Raw genomic sequence first — 11,548 nt, forward strand, 5'->3', positions numbered from 1 at the left:
TGGGGACTAGATACTCCTGCTGGGAAACTATAAATTGAATAGAAATAGAACCTCTAAAGGACTGATGCTACTCCTGCGGCACAAGGTAAACAATTTCACCCTTAAGGGACTCAAATATCCAACACGGAGAATCTCATAAAGAAGAGAATAACTTTCTGTGTGTCTAAGGAATTTTCTCAAAAATCTTGACCTTGAGACAAGGAAACTCAAATAAGAGAGCTATTTTCTTTTTTGTATGAGCTAAGAGTCTTTGTAAAATCTTCAAAGAAACCATGTCATTGTGCCCAAGGGAATCTCTTCTGGCATGTAAGATTCTTTGTCTTCAGTGATTGCCATCATCTGCTCCTTTATTAACAACGTTGGCCGTCTCAGCACAGTGTGGAGTAAGGCACCATGAACTCCAAAGCCAGAAGAAGCTCCAAATGAATCAAGGTGAGCGCTGGATAATCTTTATCTTGACGTTTACCTTCAAACCCATAGCAATATAGATCAAAATGCATGACTGCTCTTTTCAGCCTTAATCCTTAGTAAATACTAGGTAAAAAGAAAGGTGTTTCTTTTAAATAAATTAAAGTTCCCCCAGTATATATATTTTTTCTGAAGTGATGTATACAACTTGGGTAGGGAAAGGGGGAAATAGGATTTTTAAGGATGCCATGCTCCCTCACTCAAGTTTGGAAAAACAATAAATACAGCTCTGCACTTCGATTAAAAATGGTGTACATGTTAATAATTCTTTCTACACTTGTTCTTCCAGGTGCCACACATAATGCAAATGACTAAGAAAAACAACTCTTCAGTGTCTGAGTTCATTCTTATGGGACTGACTGACCAACCTGAGCTCCAGCTTCCATTATTTCTTCTGTTCTTGGTGAACTACACCGTCACTGTGATGGGCAACTTGAGCCTAATGAATCTCATTTGCCTAAACTCAAACCTTCACACCCCTATGTACTTTTTCCTCTTCAATCTGTCCTTCATTGATTTCTGTTATTCAATGGTCTTTACCCCCAAAATGCTGATGAGTTTTGTTTTAGAGAAGAACACCATCTCCTTCAGAGGATGCATGACTCAGCTATTTTTCTTCCTGTTTTTTGTGAACTCTGAGAGTTATGTGCTGACAGCCATGGCCTATGATCGCTATGTGGCCATCTGTCAGCCACTACTCTACAAGGTTGTTATGTCACCTGGGATATGCTGTCTGTTGATATTTGGTCCTTACTTGATGGGGTTTGTTAGTGCGTTGTTCCACACAGGTTTTATGATCAGGCTCAGCTTTTGTGATTCTAACATCATCAACCACTACATGTGTGACATCTTCCCTCTCCTTCGGCTGTCCTGCAGTAGCACCTATGTCAATGAACTCGTGAGCTCTGTTGTGGTGGGTACAGCTATCATTTTATGTTGCCTCATTATCCTAATCTCATATGCTATGATCCTTTACAATATCATTCATATGTCATCAGGTAAAGCTTGGTCTAAAGCCTTGGGCACTTGTGGGTCTCACATCATAACTGTTAGTCTCTTCTATGTAACTGGGCTGCTTGCTTATGTCAAGCCATCATCTTCTGAAACTGTGGGCCAGGGGAAATTTTTTTCAGTGTTTTACACATTTTTGGTGCCGATGCTGAATCCTCTCATTTACAGCCTCAGGAACAAGGATGTCAAACTTGCTGTGAAAAAAACTTGGAAGAGACTCACAAGCTAATATACCCATTGATATGTCCCTTAGGCTCATGCATTCCAGTTGGATGTGTCTTTCTCTTCTTTTCTTGTTGTTTACATTACATATATTCTATAGTTTTCTTTCTTTTTGTCCTTCAGTAGCATTGACAGAATTTATACTACAATAACATTTCTTTTCTTTCCTCCATGCAAAATACTCCTATATGTACAGTGAGGATATGAGACATCCTTTGATTTAATATATTTAAGATATTATGTCCATTGCCTCTATCAGAATAAAAGCCTTGTCAGATTCTTTTTACATTTTACATTACCTAAGTAATAAAAATTCTTAGTACGTTTCCATGTAAAAATAACATGTGCTTATTTTTAACATTTATATGTACGTGTGTGAGCATTCTTGAGTTTATGTGTACCATGTGTGTGCATAAGCCTCAGGGAGATACAAAGAGGTGTTAGATTCCCTAATAGCAGAATTACAGGCAGCTGAGCTACCATGTAGGTGCTGGGAATGGATCTGAGATCCTTTGTAAGAGCTGTAAGAGCTCTTAACTGCTGAGCCCTCTTCATGCCCTCAGTTGCAGTGTTTTCCCTTTGTTAATGCAATGCCTGGCATTTTGTGCTTTATTCCTAATTCATCTTTTTCTGCTTTTATGCATAATTTGATTTTTTCCCTATTTTCAGGGTTTCTTACCTGCATATTCATTCAAAGAGATGAAAAGCATTTGTGGTCATGGAATAATTATCTACATTCCAGCAATGATTTGCTGTAGTTCTTATTCTGATGAAACTTTAACTTCCAGTTTATAGTGGAAATCTTCAGATTACTGGGATAAGGCTACAGTTTTACATATTTAATTATTTGCTTTGTATTACATTTTGTTATTATCTGTGTCTGGTACGAGATATGCCCTGTAGTGTTCACTGAAAAACCAAGTATTGATGATGAATGTCTTAAATTCCCTTGGTGAAGCTCCCTGCTAATCTTGCCGTCAGCTTCACTTTGGAGTCTGTTTTCCTCCAGAAACTGAACACTGACAAAATGCTCTTTGGCACTGACTTGTGAAGAGTATGTGTTTTGTTAGCTTCCTGAGTATTATAAGCATCTGTCTTCCCTCCAGGAGGGAATCTCTTTATTTTAAGAAAATAACTACAAAATACTGTTTATGTCCCGCTTACGGTTTAATGGATCATTAAACTATTATTTTTATATTGATAATATTTGAAAAATTCTAAGATAGATGGCTTATATTTATAGAAATGGCAAAATTGACACATTTGAAATGTGAAATCAATCTCATAAAAATAAGTGGTAACTAGATAATTAAACATTTTTATTTATTCTAATAGTGATCATATTATTGAATGTTTTTAATTTCTCAAAACTAGTCTTAAACACTAAATCTTTACAGTATTTTTTGTTAATTAAAGTGTGTGATTAAACAGAGAAAGTGAATTTGAGCCACAAGCACAACATAAAGAGTGGTCTACGTGCTTTATTCCAGGGGACAACATAGTCAGATGCAGAACAAATCAGCAAATAGTGTGGCTCAGTTCTAGAAAGTAAATAGATGCATTTGCCCATGGAACAGTGCATGTTTACCCACCTGGTTCATTTCATCATGTAAAGGCATTGAGAGTTCCTACTTCATTTGAAGGTCCTGAAAGGCACCAGGCACATCTCATCACAGTCCTTACCCTCATAAATAAATGTGATAGCAGCGCCTTCTAACAAAAGCCTCTGTCTCACTTTAAGCATCGAGGCATGCCTACCATGGGTCACATGGATTCACTGTAATTTCAGAATGGTTGTGTTAACATTGTTATCTAGAAAGCAGTCTGGTGGGGCCAAAAGCAAGGAGGTCTGATGTGCTAACATACTATATCCTTTTCAGGAGCAAGGACGTGATGAATGTAATTGCCTAATCTATTATGACTGCCCTAGAAAAGAGACATACATTGACAATAGCTGTGGCAGTTAGAGGCTTGAGGGGATTCTCACTGTGATCCAGAGGTAGCTAGGGCTTCTGGCAGATTTTTCACTTCCTAAGGAGCACTTTGTCTAGTCTCCGGTACCACCTCTGTGGTAGTGAAAGGTGAGGCCGTCATTCTTGTGGTGTCACCCCTCAAGGTAGAAGCCTTGACCTATTTCTTTCCAGGATAGATAGAGATACTCATATTTATTTTTATCTGACATTCTCAGTGGTATCATCAATAGCGGCAGTATGATTACTCCAACATTTTACAAACTTTTTGGTAATTCGATTTTTTCCTTTGATATTTATATGTACTTGAAATTGAAAAATGAAATTGGTTTTAGGCATTCAAAGTTCAGTCTGTTAATGAAATAAAACACATCTCTTATTGCTTGCATGCAACTGAATTTAAACATTTAAAAAGGTGGTAACCAATATTTAAAACTAAGTCACTTTGCTGCGCATCATAATATTCTTATTCACTTTCTTAGCTCCTGAACTGTCTCTGCCTCTTCTCCTGTGATGTTCCCTAGGCCTTGGGAAGACGGGTGACACAGTGGTCTCATTTAGAGCTGAGAGCATGTAACTTATATTTCCTAGCTCCTGACAAGATGTGAATCTCCTCATTAATTATAAGCTTCTAGAAAAAAGTCTTTGCCTTGGACTGAGAGCTGCACTCGTCTATAGGTATAAGGATTAAAAAAAGTAAACGGCAGCTTGGCCACATATTCATGTAGGGAAACTGGTATTTTGTCATGCTTTCAGCTTGTGTTATCCCTCACAGAAAACATTTACAAAGGTTTATAGTACCAGATGTGTAGTGTTTCCCAAGGAGCAGGCATCAAATCAAATCCCAAGTGGTTGGTAATATCCTCAATATCCTTGCCATCATTGCATCAGTGGGCATGGCCAGCCTGGCACATCATTACTGTAGCATACGTTGCCTATACTTGAATTATACTTTTTTTTTGATGAGTTTTCTTCCCTGAAGTCACAAAGTACATCTTGAAACTACAAAAGCTATCCAGGCATCGTGATTTCTTTGTGTCATGTATTCAGTATCTTCAGAAATAGGCTCTTACCAGATAGTTCTCATAGGGAGCCAAGAGTAACAACGACAACAGGCTGTTTTCTTTATGGACATTCTTGGATTTCTCTAGCCAGCAACTCAGAAGGCATTTTATACCTGGCCTTGGAGTTGTTATTTAAATGGCCAGGATGTCTGGAAGCAACATAATAGCTCCTTTTGCCTTGGTATATTAACTTGAAATACGGTTATATTTGAACTTAATAAATTTCTCTTCTCATGTGTTAAAATTTATTGCTTATTTACACACAGCTTAATCAGTTTTTGAATTATGTTTCACATAATTTGAAATAAAGTTTTCCTTGCTTATAAATTGAAATTACCTATTAATATAAATGGGGATACGACACAGAGACAAATTAATCTTTGGGAGCCTTGCTGCAATAGGTAGATTTACAACACAGCTGTTGCCCTAAGGCTCAAGGAATATTACAGAAGGTAGGTAAAGATTTCAGATCTGGTTTTCTGCACCTCCATATTGCAGAGACATTATCATTTTCTTGTGCAGTGCCAACCGAGACCCTGTGACTCCGTAGTGAAGCCTTGAGTGAACGGATTTGGTAGTATTGTTCAACTTGTTACCAGTGTTACCTTCAGCTCTGGCCATCAGTGACACATTCATTGACCTCAACTACATAGTCTACATGTTCCAGTATGAATATACCCATGGGAGGTTCCATATCCCAGTCAAGGCAAGAAATTTGTCATCACCCAGAAGCCATTACCATCTTTCAGGAGTGAGATCCCACCAACAGCAAATTGGGTGATGTTGGTGCAGAGTATGTTGTAGAATCTATGGGTATCTTCACCACCATGGAGATAGCTGGGGTACACTTGAAGGGTGAGGCCTAGAGGGTCATCATCTCTGCCTGTTTTGCAGATGCCCCCATGTTTGTGATGGGTGTGAACCATGAGAAGAATGACAACTCACTCAAGATCATCAGTAATGCTTTTTACACTACTAACAGCTAGTCTCCCTGTGCAAGGTCATCCATGATAACTTTGGCATTGTGGAATGGCTCATACCGCAGCCAATGCCATCCATGCTACTCAAAAGTCTATGGATGGCCCCTCTGGGAGCATGTGGCATGATGATGTGGAGCTGCCCAGAACATCATTAACTACATCCACCAGTGTTGCCAAACCCCTGGGCAAGATCATCCTAGAGCTTAATGGGAAGCTCACTGGCATGGTCTTCTAGTGTTCCTATCTCCAACAAATCTCTCATGGATCTGACATGCTACCTGAAAAAAGCTGCCAAGTATCAAGAAGTTGGTGGGACTCCCTATGTTTCACCCAATGATTGGCTGTGGCATCTGTTTTGAACTGCTGCTCGGCAGAGCCTCTCAGAAGACAACTCTGCTAGGCTCCTTTCTGCTAGCATAACAGAGTACTGTCAATAGTGTCAGGGGTTGGCTCCCTCCCATGGGGCGTGTCTTGCATTGGGCCAGGCATTGGTTGGACAGTCCTTCAATCACTGCTCTGTTGAGTTTTTGAGGGTGGGTTGCTATTCCCATCCTTCTATTAGGTGTCTTGTAGTAAGTCTTATGGAAAAGTGAGAGGAAGTAGAAAAGGACCCGGTGGTGACTGGAGCTCTGCAAGAAGACCAAATGAACCTATTAGCCAGGGTCCAGAAGGCCTTGTGGAGACTGAAGCACCAACCAAGGACCATGCGTGGACTGGTCCTAGGCCTCTTACACAGGTACATCCAATGGGCATCTCAGGCTTCATGTGAGGCCTCTAGTAAGAAGAGTAGAGGCTGTCTCTGATATGGACTCTGATGCGGCCTTTTTGACACCTCTGCTCTCCTCCTACCCTGATGGAACTGCCCTGCCAATCCACAGGAGAAGAGAACACAAACAGTCCTGATGTGACTTGATGAGCTGGGGTGGATGAGAAGGGGGGCCTCTCTTTTTCTGAGGATTAGGGGAGGAGAGAGGATGGAGAAGGAGGGATGGTAGGACTGAGGAGAGAAAAGGGATGGGGGTATGAGCAGGATATAAGGTGAATTAAAAAGTAAAGTAGTAGTTAAAAAAAGAAGTTGGTGGAACAGGCTTCTGAGAGCCCACTAGAGGGCATCCTGAGCTACACTGCGAAATAGTTTGTCTTCTGAAACTTTAATAGAAAATCTATTCTTTTTTGTTTCCTTTTTTAAGGCAAAAGTTTGAAGTGACTAATTTGTAATGTGTCTTTATTATGTAAACCATTCTATCATAAGTACTGTTAGTATCTGCATTTTACAAATGTATGTAACTAATCAAAAAAGACAATACCAGCTTGAGAAGGCGACGCGAAGGAAGATAGGAGGGGGAAAGGGAATGCAATTTTATTTCTTTTATTTTCTATTTTACATAACAGGTAAACTGGCTTATTTATTTATTTTTACCCTTTTATTGAAAATATATTCTTTCCTCATACAGCATATCTTAATTACTGTTTCATTTCCTTCTACACCTTCCAGTAGGCTTCTAAGAGATAACAACAAAACATAATAACATAACCTATTTTTTTTTAAAAAGCTGATGACATCAAAGTTGGAAAAGGCATAACCAACAGAAGGAAAAGAGTCTAAAGAGAAGGCACAGATTCAGAGACCCAGCATTCACACACTCAGGAATCTTATAAAACCACTAAAAGCATATTATATGTGCAAAGAGCCTGGTGCATACCTGTACACGCCATACACTTACTGACTCAGTCTCCGTGGGTTCATATTAGCTTTGCTCAGTTGACTCAGAGGGCCTTGTAATCCTAGTGTCTTCCAACTCTCTAGCTCGTACATCCTTTTTGCTTCCTCTTCTGCTGGCACCACTGAGCTCTGAGGGGAGGGATTTGATGAACATATCCCATTTAGAGTGTGTGTTCCAATCTTTCCCTCCCCTCCCCTCTCTGACTAATTTCTGGCTGTGGGTCTCTGTATTTCTTCTCATATACTGCAAGACAAAGCTTCTCGGATAATGGCTGAATAAGGCACTAATTGATATATGAGGGTAGCAGAATAACTTTAAGAGGAGTCATGGTATCGCTTTTTAAAAATTTTATTTTATTAATTTATTCATATTACATCTCAATGGTTATCCCCCCCTTGAATCCTCCCATTCTTCCCTCCCTCCCATTTTCCCGTTACTCCCCTCCCCTATGACTGTGACTGAGGGAGACTTTCTCCCCCTCTATACGCTCATAGGATATCAAGTCTCTTCTTGGTAGCCTGCTATCCTTCCTCTGAGTGCCACCAGGTCTCCCCATTCAGGGGACGTGGTCAAATATGAGGCATCAGAGTTCGTGTGAAAGTCAGACCCCAGTCTCCACTCAACTGTGGAGAATGTCCTGTACATTGGCTAGATCTGGGTAGGGGTTTGAAGTTTACAGCCTTTATTGTCCTTGACTTGTACCTTAGTTTGAGCAGGACCCCGTGGCCCAAATCTGCCTATCATAATGTTCTACTTGTAGGCTTCTAGGACCCTCTGGATCCTTCAACTTTGCCATTCTCCCTGCTTCTCTCATCTAGAGTCCCAATAGAATGTCCTCCCCTCTGTCCCAGTTTCCTGGTAAGTGAAGGCTTTCGTGGGACATGCCCCTTGGGCTAATATGCAGATATAAGTGAGCATATACCATTTAACTCTTTCTGCTTCTGGGTTAACTCACTCATTATGATCATTTCTAGTTCAATCCATTTTTCGACAAATTTCAGGAATTTTCTTGTTTTTAATAGCTGAGTAGTATTCCATAGTGTAAATGTACCACAGTTTCTTTATCCATTCTTCTACTGAGGGACACTTAGGCTGTTTCCATGTTGTGTCTATTATGAAAAAGGCTGCTATGAACAAGGTTGAGCAAATTTTCTTGTTGTGTGCTGGAGCATCTTCTGGGTATATTCCAAGGAGTGGAATAATGTTATCACTTAAAAAAAAAAAAAGACTAATAGTATTTGGTTTTACAAAGGTCTCTGGTTCTTTGTCACTCAAGCAGTGTTGGGTATGTTTCAACTCATGGAGTAGGCGTTTAGTCAAATCAGACATTGGTTGGTTATTCCCACAAGATTTGTGCTAGTATTTCCCTAGAATGTCTTTTAGGCAGGAGAGCATTTTAGATCAAAGGTCTTGTGGCTGATTTGGTGTATAATTTTCTCTTTTGGAAGTCTGCAGAGTACTTTCTTGTATTAAAGACATTAGAACATGGGGGATGTTCTATCAGAAGAGATCATAAGATCATATTATAAATGGTTGTGAGTCACAATGTGGTTGTCAGGAGTTGAACTCAGGACCTCGGAAAGAGCAGTCAGTGCTCTTAACCTCTGAGCCATTTCTCCAGGCTACTAAAAATCTATTTTATATCTCTCTCCCAGGGTGTTCTATGAATCCTCTTACTGCCTTCCTCTATAGCTAACCTCTCTGAGTCTACAGATTGTATTTTGTCACTTATTTAATAACTAATATCTACATATAAACAAATACTTTTTTGGTTCTGGGTCACCTCACTCCGGATTATTTTTTCTAGTTCTACCTGTCTGATAGGTCTAGAATTTCTCTGTTTAGTTTTTGTCTGGTTGACCTGTCATTGGTGAAAGTGAGGTATTGAAATCTGCCACTATCAGTATGATAGGGTCATTATGAAATTTAAGCTATAGTAGGGTTTATTTTACAAACATGGTTTCCTTTGTTTTGAAGTATAGATTTTAATAATTGAAATGTCAGATTGGTTGTTTTTTCTTTGATGAGCATGTAGTGCCTTCCCTATTTCTTCTGATTATTTTTGGTTTGAATTTTATTATTTTTAAAATTAAAATGGCATCACCAACTTGTTTTTTAGGTGTATTTCCTTGGATTTTTTTCCCAACCCTCTACTCTGAGGTAAATCATTGATGTAGAAGTATGTTTCTTAGACGCAGCAAAACAATGGATAGATCCTGTGTTTACATCCATCCTGATTGTGTGTTGTTATTGGGGGAATTGAGACCATTGATGTTGTGGGATATCAGTGTTTGCTGATTATTGTTATTTTGTTGTTGTGGTGGTGATGATGATAGGATGTTTGTGTTCATGCATGCGTGTGTGTGTGTGTGTGTGTGTGTGTGTGTGTGTGTGTGTTTCTCTTATTTTGCTTGTCTTGGATTATTTCCTCTGTTTTCATCATTGTAGTTAATATCTTTATATTAGAGTTAACCTCGTTGCACCTTCAATAGGACTGAATTTGTATATAGATGTTGCTTAAATTTGGTTTTATCATGGAATGTTTTATTTTATCTATTTATGGTGACTGAAAAATTTGTTGGGTATAGTGCTCTGGGCTGGCATCTGCAGCACATCTGTCCAGTCCATTCTGGTTTTTAGAGTCTTTATTGAAAAGGCAAATGTAATTCTAATAGGTATCCCTTTATATATTACTTGGTCCTTTTCCCTTGCAGCTTTTAATATCCTTTCTTTATTCTGTAGCTTTATTGTTTTTATTATTATTTGTCAAGGGGAGTTTATTTTTATGGCATAGTCTATGTGGTGTTCTATATAGTTCTTGTACTTGGACAGGTATCGCATTCCTTAGGTTAGAAAATTTTTCTTTTATGATTTTTGATAATATTTTCTGTGCCTTTGACCTAGGTTTTTTTCTCCTACCTTTATTCCTTTTATTCTTAGGTCTTTTTATATTTTCTCAGATTTCCTGGAAGTTTTGAATTCAATGTTTTTTAGATTTAACATTTTTGACCAATATATCCACTTTTTCTAACATATCTTCAATGCTTGAGATTCTATCTTCCATTTCCTGTACTGTTTTGATAAAACTTGCCTCTGTAGTAGTTACTGCTTGAATTCTGAAAACTTTTTTTTTTTCGAGACAAGGTTTCTCTGTGTAGCCTTGACTGTCCTGGACTCACTTTGTAGTCCAGACTGGCCTCGAACTCATAGCGATCCGCCTGCCTCTGCCTCCTGAGTGCTGGGATTAAAGGCGTGTGCCATTGTGTTTTCCTTGATTTCTGTAAGCAATTAATTATTTTTCTCTCTTAAGGACATCTATAATATTTATGTAGGATGATTGATTTATTGTTCCTCTTTTTTGTGCTTAAGCTATGTTGATATGTAGGGCTGGCTGTGGTAAGGATTTTGGGATCCACCAAAAAATGGAGACATATTGTCTTTGTTGTTATTGATTGTGTTTTTACACTGGCATCTAGGTATCTGTGATTCAGAAGATTATAGGTATAGGTGATGATATCTGGTTTTGTCTTTGTTAGGTATGTGTTTTTATCTTGGTTTCTGTTTTCTCTTTGATGTTTAGGAAAATGTGGTGGCTGTATCTTGCCTGGTAAGTAATTTTCTATGGAGAGGCCCCTGGGGGTTACAAGTACAATATGTTTCTGTGTTTTAATTTAGGAATGGAGATAGGCCAGGAGTCTGAGGGGGTTCACAGGAGCAAGGGAAACAGAGACTTCCACCAGGATTTGCTTATTTAGTCTCCTTGAAATCGAGGCAAAGAGTGAGGTGAGATTACCACAAAAGTTCTGCTATAAGTCCAGCAATGATGCTGGACTTTGGATCTGGAGCCATGGAAGAAATAAAAATCTGCAGTTTCCCTGGTAAGTGTGACTAGAGGATTATCATGGAGTATCTGCTGGTCCTAGAATAAAACAAGAACTGGTAGCAAGGAAGTTAGGAGGGGGAAAGCCTGTGGGATCCACAGGAAGTGCACGTGGGTATGTTGGGGAAGAAAGGCGTCAGAAAGTATTCTATTACAGAGCTATTGGTGAAACTAGATTATTAGATTTGGAGAACAGAATGGAATGAGGTAAGTCTTCAATTAGCTTACC

The 11,548-nt window shown here is 39.0% G+C and overlaps 1 protein-coding gene across 1 annotated transcript; it reads left to right on the plus strand.

Annotated features, from left to right (window-relative positions):
- Positions 1-769: 769 nt before the first annotated feature.
- Positions 770-1,708, plus strand: LOC311598264 (olfactory receptor 8C8-like; the record flags this gene model as incomplete). Its single annotated transcript, XM_084783288.1, has 1 exon — positions 770-1,708. The coding sequence occupies one exon, from the start codon at positions 770-772 to the stop codon at positions 1,706-1,708; it is 939 nt and encodes a 312-aa protein (XP_084639414.1).
- Between the last annotated feature and the right edge of the window lie 9,840 nt (positions 1,709-11,548).

Source organism: Acomys minous (assembly GCF_964271855.1).
Source record: "Acomys minous genome assembly, chromosome: 5".
Taxonomy (NCBI): domain Eukaryota; kingdom Metazoa; phylum Chordata; class Mammalia; order Rodentia; family Muridae; genus Acomys; species Acomys minous.